The sequence below is a fragment of the Suillus subaureus genome (genome assembly GCF_016647635.1).
Source record: "Suillus subaureus strain MN1 chromosome Unknown BJ212scaffold_13, whole genome shotgun sequence".
Classification (NCBI taxonomy): Eukaryota; Fungi; Basidiomycota; class Agaricomycetes; order Boletales; family Suillaceae; genus Suillus; species Suillus subaureus.
The window spans coordinates 356565-371935 of NW_024538569.1; the positions used below are offsets into that span (position 1 = coordinate 356565).

General features: G+C 43.9%; 2 protein-coding genes across 2 annotated transcripts; one reads left to right on the forward strand and one right to left on the reverse strand.

The window, feature by feature from the left end:
- Positions 1–6848: 6848 nt before the first annotated feature.
- BJ212DRAFT_1299109 (Aconitase/3-isopropylmalate dehydratase) lies at positions 6849–8789 on the forward strand (the record flags this gene model as incomplete). The annotated part of the gene is made up of 10 exons (XM_041332801.1): positions 6849–6863; positions 7140–7357; positions 7394–7481; positions 7538–7609; positions 7759–7783; positions 7881–7981; positions 8228–8342; positions 8400–8425; positions 8544–8637; positions 8701–8789. 10 exons carry the CDS (start codon positions 6849–6851, stop codon positions 8787–8789), a joined length of 843 nt encoding a protein of 280 aa, XP_041193804.1.
- Positions 8790–9737: 948 nt separating this feature from the next.
- Positions 9738–11529, reverse strand: BJ212DRAFT_1299110 (uncharacterized protein; the record flags this gene model as incomplete). The annotated part of the gene is made up of 9 exons (XM_041332802.1): positions 9738–9836; positions 9916–9959; positions 9981–10144; positions 10197–10281; positions 10506–10611; positions 10673–10691; positions 10731–10814; positions 10856–10922; positions 11034–11529. The coding sequence occupies 9 exons, from the start codon at positions 11527–11529 to the stop codon at positions 9738–9740; spliced, it is 1164 nt and encodes a 387-aa protein (XP_041193805.1).
- Positions 11530–15371: the final 3842 nt, after the last annotated feature.

Here is a 15371-nt window from a genome sequence, read left to right on the forward strand (position 1 = left end):
GTCCACCACGAAGGCTGGTGATCTCTTCAAATGATCAATTTCACTTGCCATCTCTAGCATGTCCTATATGCACTCCCAGCAGTTACCCAAGACAGACGACTCCGCCATCCACATTGTCAGCAACAAGGTGTGAATCCAACATTGTTGCTGTACCCATGTGTCCTGGGTTCTCCAGATTAGATACCATTGCACCGCTATTAATGAAGTTTGAGGATAGGATCAATCCACATTCAACATCATTCTTTATCTGACTCAAATACCTAGATACTGACACTTTCACAGGTATATATCCCCCAGCCCTCCTTCCACAAAAACCACCACCTCTGTTATGAAATCCATGCTGCACATCCTTTTTCTCCCAATGCTTTTCAGGAGCAATGCTTGCCAATGCACCAATACACCAGATGAAGTGCTCAAGGCAGCCGCACTCTACCATGAACGTGATATTGTTAACCTACGGATACCAATTTCTGTGACAGTTGATGTGCAGGTAGGTGAATCAGTTTGCTGGCTTGGTGGTGATGTTTATGAACATTATACATGCAGACCACAGACTTGGTGTATATGATGAGTGAGCAAAATGTGGGATGAATAGATTCTATGAACTCATCAAGTTATGGAGGGCAAATAGCACCGAACTTGCAAGGAAAGCATATAACAGGATGAACTGTGAGTGCACCATAATTGCATCAGTTCCTTCTCTCCATGATGAGCAACACTCTCTCCCTTATCTGCCTAGCATTAACTGAATTCTTCAACAACCTCCACACTTTCCAAACCCTCCAAGCATACATACAGCGCTCTCCAGACATCCCACTCCCAAACCCCTGCTGCTCATTTTGGTCCTACCCACCCTCCCCTTCACCACTCATGTGTCTTAGCTCCCAATGCATGCTGACTTTGTTGTTATTCAGCTTGGGTATTACTGGGACATCATTTGTGATGAGATAGTGCAAGTGCTGATGGGCATGATGTTAGAATTGTTATGTTGGAGGCAAGAAATGTGTGCATGTTCTAGGGCAACTGGGAGAAGTATTGTATCAGCTGTTTCATAAAGAAGCACACTAGGCATATCTCATTGCCTCTATCATGAATACACCTTGCTCAAGTGGGATTGTGGACAAGCCATAGCCCAAAAAATGATTAAATAGAGGTTGGCGCATCTCGATGAGCTACAGAGTGTCGAGGAACAAGAAGCCATTATTGCAAATTCTAAGTGGTGGGAGGTAGAATCTGTAGATGTGTTTTATAACTTGGACATGTTCAAGAAGGCGAAGATAAAGGTCCAAATATATGAAGCAGGCATTCCCTTTGATGCTAAGGACCATGAAATATACCAAGCAAGATAGGCTATTGAGGTACACATTTTGGGAGAGGAAAAGCATGCATTTGGAGGTGGGTGAGGGTGGAGGGCTGTGCCAAGGCATTGTACAGTGGGATTTTGGTGGATTTGACACTTTGAGTTGGCTGTTTGCCACATGTGATATCTGGAAGGAGTGAGCCACCATTGAGTTTGGTCATGAAAAGTGAGAAAGGGAAGGGGGTGCATGTGGTTGCTGCTCCAGGGGAATGGATTACAGTGGGGTATTTGGGGGAGGGGATGGTGCATGCATGGTTGAGTGGAAAGGTGCTCACAGATATGGTGTTGGGATGTGAAGTGGAAGGCAGGCTCAGGGAGTTGTTCATGGATATTATAAAAGTTGCCACAAGAAGAGGTGGAAGAAGGCAAAGGCAGAGAATTTACTGGATTCCTAGGCCTTGGATGGTTAGCATGTACATGTAAGTCTCACTAGGTCCAATTGCAATCACAGAAATTGGACATGCATGCGAGGATCAGTTGTTGTGGACAAATAAGGATAAACAAATGACTTAGCTCAAGGCTTGCTGAGTCCTGTCAACTACTCAGCACTCGCTTTAGTCCACATTCAGAATCTCATTGATCTCAATCATCACCTGGCATGCCAGCTAGCTTATTTTCAAACTTAATAAGACAATGATAACAAGATTTACATATGCAACACTCCACCTGACATCCTTGCTAATTAAGGCCAGGGCACGCATTCCCAAACACATCTCACCTTTTATTCATTGCACATCACCATGATCCCCAGCAACCCATGTTCATTCACCTCTGAAAACTTCTTTGCTTCTCTCCTTGCTTGAATGCAGTATGCCCTGTTTGGTGTGATCAACCTCGTGTGTGATCCTCAGATGTATGCTTGGAGGTGCTGGTCCTAGGATGCTTGCTCACAAGTATCAACAGCTTATGAGCTCAATTATTGATCTCTTAATTCTCACTCTTCTCCTCCCCATCCTCGTCACACCCACTGAATGAGATCCCAATAATTGTTGCAAACATTGATAGCTGGTGAATGTTCTAGTGTTAAGGTTGCATGCTCAAGGGGGTCAGATCACAAGGGCTTGGCCTCAGCTCATATGCTGTGCCCCTTTCCTGAGTATGTGCCCTTAATTTCCGGGGGCTAGAACAGTCGTCTGGAGTTTCCGGGATTTGACTAGGGCAGATAACGGACGTCCGGATCTGAAACATGAGATAAATCTGATGGACATCCAGATGTTACCTGGGCAAGCGGATAAGACTAATCCAGACAAAGTCCAGACTAGAAACTAACAGAGGATGGGCTACCCTTAAGGTAGAGTTGGAAATGTAGTCTAGGATGCAATCCTAAGACTCAGAATATGACAAGAGACTTATCTCAAGTCTGGAAGACACAGGAATGAGCAGGAACTAAGATGATATTCGAACTGGAGTATTTCTGAGAGTTACAGGAGGTTTATATACTGTAGCTATCATATAGAAATCAGTCAGCAAACATAAAGGCTATGTATGAAGCATATGCAGAGTCTATTAGTAAGTAGGATGGATCACAAATAATGAACACCGGAAATGAAATGTATGTAATGGATCAATAATCAAAAGGGAAACATGGTTAACTGGAGTCTGGAGACAGGGGCAGTCTAAATGGGGTTGGGTGCTGATATAGGGTTTGGATTCCAGAAGGGAGATAAAGATAAATCAGATCATTTGAGATCCAGAGAAGCAGATTTAGAGTTGAGAGTCCGGAATGGCATATGACATCTAGACTCGATGAAGCATGCTGATTAGCCACTTCAGAGCAGTTCAAGCAGAGATTACAGCTGTGTGCAAATATAATGGCACTGGTGCAAATTGAAAACATATAATAACAATGAGCGCTGAAAAAGAACTTAGTGAAAATTTACATAACACTGCTATGAACTTTGAGCTTGCATCCATGGGCAACAGGAAAATCTCTGCCAATCTCAAGCTTGCAGTTATCTGTCTTCATGAGCAGGGCATACTTCTGCTAAGTGATATCTTGGACTGTGTAGGATTCTCACATTGTACCTTTTATCACATCAAGAAGCTCCATGATGAGACTGGCAATGTTGTCAAGCCCAGAAGTGAATATCTTGGTCGTCCATGGACTCTCAACTTCAAAGACTTACAGTATCTTCTTGAGCTTGTTCATCATTGTCCGGACTGGTTCCTCAATGAACTTACAGCTCTCATGAAATGTAATTGTTTTGTTGCTATGCACTACACAACCATCCACTGGGAGCTTTTACGTGCTGGAGTCTCATTGAAAAAGCTCCACAAGATTGCGAGTGAGAGAAATGAAGACCTTTGAGCAGATTTCAAATGACAAATGGCTCAATACATGGCCCATGAGCTTGTATTCATTGATGAAACTTCGAAGGATGAGCGAACCCAGTTTCGGAGACATGGTCAAGCAAAGAGGAGTTGCTGGGCATCTATGAGAGGTCCATTTGCTGCCCTAATGATTGATAGAGTCATTGCTGGACATGTGGTTGAAGGATCCCTATTGTTACAAACTAGGATGGTCATAACAACAGCAGCTCGATAAGAGCGACAGCTGAAGTTATAGTCTAGACCTTGCAAATGCAAGGGTCATAAGACAAGACAAAGAGAGTGTCTTTGTCTTGAATATTGGTTCAGACGACTTAGGATTGGAGGTCCTAAGCAAGAGAAGTTTCCGATGAATACCTAGTAAGATTAAAAGTAAAGATCTACTAAGTACATGGCTGAGTATATATAGAAAGTAGATGCTTTAGGACAGGTGCATATATGTCAGCAATGAGTCAGAGATAAGAGTGAGTCATCTAACGATGGCAACAGCGATCGTGATGTAGTACAAATATAGCAGAAGGTAAGTCTAGTGATGGCACAAAACAGTGTGGTCGTGATGTAATACAAAGGGAAAATGAATAGGGGCAAACATAATTGTAACACCTATGACGAGTGGGCTATCTTCATTATCTTGAACACTCCATCGTAAATTTGACTGTCACATTTTTGTTCATTATGTTAATTTTTGGTTATAGCTACCTCACTGTGAAGCTCACCCAGGAAGGAACAGTGTCCTAGTGATGGACAATGCCCAAATTCATCACAGCAAAGAGGTTCAGGAACTCGCAGATAGATATGGTATGCTGATGTGAGGCTTCATGAATATATACTATTCTAACCTGAGCTTGGTACTAGGTGTCCAAATCAATTTCTTGCCTCCCTACTCCCCAGATCTCAACCCCATTGAGGAGGCATTCTCAAAGCTCAAAGCATGGATTCGTCACAACAATGACTTGTTTTTGGCTGCTGCTGATAATGATGGTATTCTGTATGACTTATGAGAGGCACTAGATATCATAACAGCGGAGGATGCTCATGGCTACATTCATCATTCTGGTTATTTCTAGGCCCAAGTTTTACAGTATAGTGTTACAGCATGATTGATACACAGTGAGGGACAGCATTATGACTTTGAACAATAATGAGACATGCATATTTGGTTACTCCCCACACCATCGCGAGATGGCATCTTTCAGTTCTGCGAGCTCCCCACAAAGCAGGCCAGCCTTCTGCAAGTCATCAATGGTTACATGGTGAAAAGAGTGTGAAGAATTGAAGCCACGTTTGAGGAGTTTTTTCTGGAGTGTATCAGAAGTCTCATATGTCAACCAGAAGTCAATGGGAGTCATTCAAGGTCCTGGAGAAATAAGTTGTGTAGGAGATAGCAATGATGGAGCAGAATATACAGCAGGGGCAAGATTTGGCATTGTAAACTGAGGTGCCATAGGTGTGGAAAGGCCTCAAATAGCTTGGAACAGCTCGGGAAGGAAATTGACATTGATAACAGGCCCACTGGATGCAGGGGCAGGAGGTGTTTCTGCCAGTTTCTTCACTTGCTCGTTGGCTTGTTGTTGTTGGTGACAGGCTGCTAATAGCAATTGACGACCAAGTAACTCAGCTGGTACCATATTGAAGTGGGAATGATTCGGAGGCATTTCAAGTGTCATGTACTCAGGGCCTTTTTCCTAAGAATATGTCATATCCCACAATCTGGACCCACATTCCATCATATTCCCACGCCTTCCGAGCCTATGTCCGGACCACACTTCATATCCAACTCATTCCCAGATCCCCTTCTGCTGTGTGCTCCACACCTCAGCAGGATTGACTATGCTCCGGATTTACCCCTGAGCTCCGGACCATCAGATCTCCACTGCTAGCCTGGACCATAACCCCCTGTCCCATCCACCCTATGTACACTCCATCCAGCAAGACATTTGGACTTCACCTCATCTTGGATTCTGGACTCTATCCACCTTCTCATATCCTGGTCCTGTATCCACCTTGTCTTCCAGATCCCCAGATCTCTGGACCTCCAGATATTAGCTCCGGACCTATTCCCACCCTCTGTCTGATATCCTGCGCCTATCCCCATTTAGGCATTCTCTGCTTTCCGGTTACCTCTCTTCTGTCTTGCTTATTGATCCTTGTATGAGTCTTCATCTCCAAGTTCATTTACTTATGTTCCATCTTACTTACTAATGTGTTTCCACATGCTCATACATAGCCTTGCTCCTTTGCTTACTGATCCCCTCAGATATTGTTCAGTATATAACCCCTGTAGATACTCCTGTAGTTTCCTCAGTTTGAATATCAACTTAGACTTGCCCAATCATCTCTCGGACTTTGGTCTACCTAAGTCTGTCCTACCCATCAGGCCTAGGGATTGATTCCCTAGGCTGGAGTTCTGCCTTTCTGGCACTTACCCTCTTTCTGGACTTAGGTCCAATCCCTGTCTCTCCAACTCTACCTTAGGGTAGTCTACCTCTGTTTGTTTCTACATTGGACTTCATCCATTTTCACAGGGCCTTATATGCTTTGGGCACTTTTGTTGATGACTGCTCCGACAAGAAGGTCATCAGTGGTGATGTTGTAAAGTCAGTCACAGGTGCATATATGCACTACCTTTTTTCTTCTTAGGCTTAGCAGCCTGCTTTGGAGGTGAAGGATCTTGTACAGGTACTGATGCTGGCTCAGGGACAGGGCTCATTGCATCAAGTTCACGATCGATGCTGTCATGCATGGGGACTTGAGGCAGAGTTCCACAGTCTGCGAAGACTGTTGATGACCCACTCAATGATAGGGAGCTGGTGTCTGTTTCAGAGGACATGATTTCAAGTATATCATCATCAGATTCATCAATGAACTTGGAGCTTTTGTACATCTGTTGCTGACAGCCCATGTTCTGGAGAAGGGCAAAGTGTGATGGCAGTGATGTGACAAAGTCCCTACAACTAAGTTAAATCTCACTAAGTCCTTTTTCAGCACTCGTTGTTGTTATATGTTTTCTTTGCGCCAGCGCCATTATATTTGCACACAGCTGTAAATAGAGCAAGCAAGCAAGCTTCTTGCAGCACTCCCAAATGTTAATGTTTGATTCATACACCTACCACATGATAGTCAAATGTCAATGTTTGACTAGCTTAATACATTGTGAGAAATGCCAGACCACGAGGTCAATATTGAAGCAGAATCCCAGTGGGATCAAACATTAACATTTGATTCATAAACCTATACTACATGATAGTTGAATGTCAACGTTCAACTAGCTTAATACATTGTGAGAAATGCCAGACCACAAGAAGAGTCCTCCCACTGCGCCTCACCACATCTCAGCTGGTGGTCCCTGGCTTAAGTACTGTGGTCACCTCGAAAACATTTCGTGCAAGTCGCCTTGCCTGATAATCCTTTAGACTTTTCAATCAGTGCAATCAACTTGGAGAATGACTAGGGAAACAAGATCAAGAACCAGATCACCAGCGAATATGGTCCAGTTCCCCAGACTGATGCTTACTACTGCAACAAGGGCATCAAGTGGGTCGTTATTGGTGACTCCAACTATGGTAAAGGTTCATCTTGTGAGCATGCTGCCCTTGAGCCCCATTACCTTGGTGGTCTTGCCATTGTTACCCAGTTTTTTGCTTGTATCCATGAGACAAACTTGAAGAAGTAAGGCATGCTTGCTCTCACCTTTGCCAACCCCAGCGACAAAGTTGACATTCTGGGCTTAGAAACTTTTGCCCCAGGAAAGAACTTGACTCTTGTTGCCAAGCACGCAGGTGGTAGCAAAGATGTGAGTTACTGGCTCTTGTAATGAAGTTTTGTGGTACTGATGGGATGATCTTACAGGAAATTTCTCTTGCTCACTCCTTCAATAAGAGTCAAGTTGAGTGGTTCAAAGCAGGCTCTGCTCTTGACCTGGTGTGTTCAATTCTCGATTTGTATGTAGCAGGTTCACCTTCTGACCTTGTCGATATAGATGGAAGGAGCATGTGCTATGTTACACAGTAGACTCAATGTTCAGCTATTCTTCACTTTCTGATACTCATTCCCTTGATCATCTACATCAGCTTTGTGCGGGGTGCACACCTGCAGGTTCGGCTTGGGGCTGCCCTTGAGTGTATTCCTTGCTGTCCAAAGTTTGTTGTTGCCTTGCATCTTTTGTGCTGATGCACACAAATGCATCCACCAGGCTCAGGTTTGCACGTGTGCTTGGAAGCAGGGGAGACGAGTGCTGTCAGACGAGCAGATGTGCTGGTGCTACTTGAGGAGTTGGATGGGATGCTAGTGGTGGTATGTGTCTGGATGAGAATGGGGAACTTGGCGTTGTGCTTCCAAGTGAAGAGGATGTTGTGTTGGTCACTGTAGCTGAGGTCATTGCCAAGGCAGGGACAGTAGTCATTGATGCCTGGGACCATGTCAACTGGCCTCCTGTCTGCATTCTGGTTGCACTGACAAGGTCAAGACTAGTCTGAGTGGCTGGGTGTGGTACATATTCCATCCTGCAGCTGCCTTAAAGGTCATATGAAGCATTTCCAGGTCCTGCTGGAGGGTCTGCTGCATTCATTCTGTTCAACCTGCTCCATGAGTGTACCCACTCTATCCCTGGTCCAGAGGGATGATGGCAGAAGAGCATGGTATGAAAGCAAGACTGGTGTGTCATCAGCCATCTGTGCATTTACAATCACTCACCCTCTTTGTGCTCAGACAGCCAGTGCATTAGTGATACTTTGTTGGGTATGTTCTGTTCCCCACTCAGCACACTTCATCCTCCTACCATGCACATCCATGGTAGAGACCATTACTTGAAGTGTAAGCCTCTTGAAACCATGAGGTGATTAATGCTTGACTCCAGGACATCGACAACCTACTTCTGCACTTCACATCGGACCTGGATGCAATGCTCAAAGAAGAGGTTAGCGTGGCCTTGGGGAGCATGTTTGTGAGCAGTAAGCACCAATTCTGCTGGCCTCCAATAATGTGCAACTTAAAGGTATTATATTAGTTTGCAGACCTTAGAGTATGGCACACGCTGTCCATCATGCACTTTGCTTCCCTGTCTCTGGACTTCCCAGTATTCTCAGTGGAGGACCAAGCATGATGGTATATGTTGAACCATTCAAATCACCTGATAGTGACCTCCTGATCCACCTGGTTCACTTTTGCACATGAGCTATTCTGTTGTTTTTTTCACTGATTTGTTACCATGGTTGTTTAACAAGTACAGTGGCTCAAAAAACTGTCCACATGTTTTTGCATTTTTTACTATTTACAATATTGTGTGAGGATACATAGAGACCTCAGTGACATGCCAATACCATATTGTAGTGCTGCTTCAGGGCTTTGGATTGAGCACCACATTGTGAGAATCAGAGGAGATATGGTGGAGATACAAGGCTTACAAAATCATGACTCATGCAGACAGTTTTTTGAGTACATATTAAAACTATATAAATCATCATTTATGACACCATAACAATCATGCCACCATTAAATAAATTATAAAGTGGTGTCATTATGTCATTTTAAAACCATATCTAACTATACAAACCAAAAATTTCCATATGTCATGGTTATATTCACCATGAAAGCCACCCCCCCTGCTCAAAGGGATAATATCCTCTCTCTTTCCTATTCTGGCCTCTTCATTGTCAGCACTTTGATTCGTTTCACTGGGAGGCGCAAAGCAGCAGTTGGTCAGTCTTCTTAGTTCTGCCAAACTGACTTTTTCGTCTTCAACTACATGTCATCTCCTTCCCATTCCTGTCAACTAATCTTGTTATGTCACAGGCCTGCGGATGTTCTTCATCTCTTAACTCTTCCCTTCCAGCTAACTACATCCAGCTCCTTACTTATCCAGGGCTCAACTGCCTTGGTTGGGCTTACTGCCATCGAGGCTGGTCTCATTGCTACATTAAATTCTGGACATTCAAATATATATTTACACATGATTGTATCTTGCAATATTTCATCAAAATGCCTGTCCAGCCTATCCTCAGCGATGTCCTATCAGTTTGATCCACTCGGATTCTTGCTGGTTGCCAGTACCTCACAATGCATGCAATTGTGGCATTTGGCCCAGCCAGGACATCCTTAACATCCCCAACATAGGCTTCAGCTCCCTTCCAATGTCATCTTTTCTAGGGATCTATTATAATCATGTCTACATATTATAAGGATGGAGTGATTTGGCAATATCATGTCTCAGACTCTCAGTGGGTGCTTACCACAGCCTGAGGGTCTTCAAGCAATGTAGTAGGGATGGCAGAAGCTGGCAGATAGCAAGAATTACCTTCTGTCTGATCATCAGCATGTGGAGCAAGCTGCTCAAGCATCCTGTCAGTCATAAACACACAAGGAAGGACTGTTGGAGTGGTACTGCTTGAGCTGGCACTTGCCCCCTCACTTGCAGACCCTCTATCCCACTCAGATGTTCTTGAAAGCAGAGTGAAGTTGCTATAGATGATATGGTCAGACCAGAAAGATATTTAGAGGTATCCATTCTCACTTAGAAATAATCCAATCAAAGAACCTGTCAGATGACCTGACGAAGCCTCCATCCTTTAGTAGCTGATGTGAAGAAAGAATATTGACTGGAAACAAAGACTGTATGGTTAGTGGCAATATCCATTGAATGGCATGCACAGCAAGTATAACTCGATCAATGATCATCCTGCCTGTAGATGTGGCTAAAATAGGCATCAATAACGGTATTTATATATAGTCATTGGTGTCTTACACTTATCAGAGCGTCTTAGAATGTTGGCAAGTTCCCAAGGCCCCTGCCTGGTCATGGAAGTGATAGAAGTTCACAAACCAAGGCCAGCAATAAGTATCAGCACATAGATAGTCCCTCCGCCTGCTAAAGTGGCAAATTTTGAGCCAGCAGAGTGCCATTTCTGGAACATCCTGAGTGAGATCTTCTGTCCCATTGGTTGAACAAAATCATGGTAGATTTGACTCAGGTTAAAACCTGTGTCTAACCTGATTCTGCCAGTGGACCCTTTGAGATAATAGACATGGACTTATGAGGACAACAAACCTTTGACATTGGGTGACTAGACTGATGTAGTTGACCATGAGCAAAAAATTGATAGTTACATCTTGGCCAGTCACAGGGAAACACCTGCTGATGACACAAGACAGACATCACTACTGGAGGCAGACTTTGGAACCTCCTGGCATGCAAGACCTTTGCTGATTCCCTTTGCCCAGACTTTGGGATTGAAAGATTCTGATAAGGGGTGAGCAGCAGCTAGTTCTGCTACCATTGCTTCAACAGTGTCTCCTCCAACAATTTGAGGGTGTCATCGTTTGTCCAACTTGGGTGCATATGGCTGGGCACCTCTCTGACACTTCTTCATCATATTTCTTTGTCCTTGTCCTTGTCCTGCTTCCCCTGCCTGTCCCGCCTCTGGGTCCCCATCCTGCACCTTCCCTTCCTGCACCTCCTGTCCTTCTTCACCCACTTCTGAAACCCCAGCTCCACCTTCAGCCTCTGTTCTCCTCTCTTCTACACACAGTCCCTGATCTGGATCCATGTTGTACTGCCTGCAGTATCCAGCATGATGGGGGAGGTTGTTTTCATGAAGCCAGGAAGCACCAGGATCTGAAGTAAACAAGGGGACTGCATGGGGGGAGACCGGAGGTGTTGCCTGCCAAGATAAGTTATCCTTTGTGGTGGGCATGAAGTTGCTGGCTTCCCATTGAAGGACTGACCCTTGAGCAAGAGCAGTAGCTAGAGACTCCAGAAGTCTTCTGAGGTTTGCAGGAAGAGGGCTGGCTGCTTTTAACATTTGAGTGAGGTAAACCTGATCATCCTTTCCTAAAATCTGATACATGGCCATTTACAGTGAGCTAATGTAAGTATGGCCTGTGAACCACTCACCAGAACACAAATGTTCCTATTTGACTATGTTTACACTTTGCATTATGCAATACTGCATTTTGCAGTATTTTCCTATGTCCACCATCATGGCAGGAGTCAACTCCATCAAGGTCATTTCAATGCAAATCAATATAACTACCTTGAGGTTTGTGATGAATGCCTCCACTCATGCCAATGCTAATTTCTTTCAGGGTACTGTTCCTGTCCCTACATTCACAAAACCTGTCCTTCTGGTGGGCAGGGAAGATCTGAACAGAGCAGTTCAGTCAGAAAGGTGATTCTTGACTGTCTGCCTTCAGAAGGTGAGCAATGGGTTGTTCTGCCTAAGAGTGCAGCAATTCCAGAATGGAGAGACCATGCAGACTTCAGAGATCTCATTATCTGCAGCATAAATCCCCCAGGTAATGCTTTGTTGGACACTGCGTGAAACAAGTATACCAGTGACTTCCTGGATCAGGCTGTCAGGATATTGATGATGCCTGCATGCACATCATCTGATGAATGACAATATTGAAGCTGGTGTTCATAAGTTTGACTTCTTCTGTTTCTTAAGTTTGACTTCTTCTGTTTCTTAAGTTTGCATACTCTCATGATTTTCAACAGATATTGTGGATGTGTCTCACTTTGTTCATCTGGAGATTAATAAACAGTGAGGCTGCTGCAGGTAGATCTATGGTCTACCTTGTTGACAATGACAAGTGCATCGACATATTACCCACACTTCTTGGCATGAACCTTTGCCCCCTCAGGCCTCAGGATGCATGTTGAGCGATTAGCATTTTCAGTCATCTGGGTTAGACAAATCCCTATGATGTGCTGCTTACTATAGTATTTGACCGAATTTGTTATAGGGAGTGACCATAGATACTGAAATAATAGATGTCCATTCCACAAAGTCTGAGTCTGTTATTGCATCCAAGGCTACATCCAGATACAGAGAGACACAACTTCAAAATGATGACTTGTAAGCAAGACATCTCTTGACTTATTCTCTTACAAAGCTAACGATTCAACTATAAAATAAATGACAATGTCATGCAAAGCATCTGACTATTGAACTCTTGCACAGAAACTGAAAGCCAAGCAGATAGCGGCTGAATGGACAAGGGCATGAAGGAATTGCATCAGATGGCACAGCTCGAAAATACGCAGGATGCAATGGCATTCATTAATGCCTTGAGAAAGGCTTCTCTGGATGACATACATTCTCAATTACCTCCCAAGGCAATAGATAGGATCCAATCACTCACTGTGAGAACTCATGGCCATTTGGATGGCAATAAATTTCCAAAACACAATGCCATGTATAATCAAAACCTGATCAGAAAGACCCACTATCTAAAGGTAGCAGGAATATTTACTATCACTGCAGTGCTTGTACCCACCCGCCATCATGAAGTTGCGACATGCTCTCTTACTATGCTAAAACCATCAAGAAGGTTATTAATGGACACCCACTTCTCTATCACTGACTTCTTGTTGTGTGCTGATAATAATGAATCCATTGGAGCTGTGTTCCAACAATCAAGATCAACCTGCTCGAGGCAGGAAAAGATGCTGCTGAGGATAAGAGCTACGTTTAGTGGGAAAGCTATCAATGAATTACCAAGGGTGAGGTCATTGAGATGCGTGTTAAGGCTTTCACCACCAGGGCATTTAAATTGATGTCTTCCAGCTTTGTGGTATCAATGGCAAGAGCAAGCAAAGTTAGAGAGGGGCAGAGTCGAAGCATGCCTAGCAGCCCGCAGAACATTGGTACTGTGGTAGCATCAATTGTGATATAGCAGCTAATTTTGAGTACTTGAAGCATAGGCCAGGCTGCTACCATCTGGCACAGCTCCCCATTGGAAATAGAGGTGGAACACCCCCTCTCAATCCATAACACAATTAAATTGTGAAATGCACACAATGGTGTGAAGACGGCTAATTCTGTGTGCATGGTGATGACTCTCGATCCCATTAGGCTGAAGCATTGAAGTTCCTTGTTGTTGCATATCTCTGGGAGGATGGCAAGGAACTGCAATAGTGATGTGGATGGACTTTTGGAGGATTCTGCAATCCAGGACATGAAGACAATCTTGATTTCTTTGCTTCTGATAAGTCAGAGTGAACTTGAGAGCTCTGTGGCTCGCTTGAATGCACCAAATCCAAGGCACAAATAATGCAAATGATGAAAGCCAGGGAATGGCAAAAGCGACTGCCTCTCTCTGACTGACAATGTCCTTAGGTCCAAGTCCAGTGTCCGCAGAGCTTGAAGCTGCATGATGTGATCTATCCCTGGATTTGCTATGTCCCACAGCATCAGTGTGTGGAGATTGTGAAGCTGGGAAATAGACTGTGTGATGAAAGGGGAAATTTTACTGGACAAGTCTTCCATTTCAGGGCGATATCTCAAGGTCATGCTTTGGAGGTAAGGGCACAAGGTCCCAAGAGATGAAAGAATGGAGAGGAAAATGGAGGATGCTGAGGTAAACTGCAAGGTCAAGACCCATAGGGAGAGTACAAAAGTTATGCGCAGGAACTCTGCAGCGAAGTAAGATCCACTGGCATGCCATGTTAATTTGTGAAGATTTGGAAACAAGGGCAGGGATGTTGATGGATAAGACAGCATTATCACGCTGAGGGATCCAATAATTGCTGAGGGGTGGCTTGTTTGTTTTGCAGTGATGGAGTGGACGTGGAATGTATATTTGAATAGAGTATCCCACATCTTGTTGTCAAGAAGTTTCTGCAATGCCTACCAAAGTGAACTTAGCCTGAAACTTGCAACAAGTGCCAAAATTGAGATGCACCATACATCCGCACTCGAAGCCAAACAGGTCTGCTGGTAAACATCTTAGAAGTGGCTTCACAGAGTGTAAATCTCTCCAGAGGACATTGAGTGCTGGGCTCTGGAATGTGTGGCACATGGATGCAAATGCAGGAAGGGTTCCATGTTCTGTATGTGAGCTAACAACATGTATTACTTCAAGATTTCGCAAGGCTGCATGCATGACCTGGGGATGGAAAAGAAAGGAATGATTGTTTAGCTTAACAACTGTCCTAGACTGACTATGTAGTACTGAGACTGTATGACATGAACATGATGAATTGTAAAATTGATTTTAATTTTATCAATAACTCACTGCACCATGGACATCTTGCAAAGCCCTGCATGGGGCTAGGCGGCATTGAATGCCAGAGTATGGATCCTGATTGAGAAAGAATCCAATGTACTCTGATTCAAGACATAATGATGCCTAAAATCATCAAATAAATGTATGTAGTGTGTCACTGGGAAGCTGGGGATTACCTACAAAGATATGCAGTAATGCCTTGGGCATTTCCCAATGTTTCATGTCTTCAACATTTGATCATCTGCTCTCATTGCTGGCCCAACCTCTCAACCGAGTCGTATTAGAAGCCTGATGAATGGTCTGCGAACCTAATGAAGACACAGATTCAGGAGTTTATTGTGTGCTTGGACCAGGTGGATGCATCAGTAAACTACAAATTTCTCCAGAGATCAACACTTTTGACAGCATCAGTGAATTCATCAATCCTCAAAATTGTAGCTGTGGGAACTATAGAGGGATATAATTCTGCTTCAGCAAACTATGACAATTTATACTGCAAGAAATTTGAGATGTTAATACATAGGCATGGATGTTTGCAAATTTAGAGTACCCTGAGGAGTTCATGACAATATTGTTAATATTTCACATGATAACCAGCAAGGGATGGTAGTGCAGTTGTGTTCCCCCTGTTGAATGTTCTCATTTCACCATACTTATGTTTTGGATTATATTGCTATTT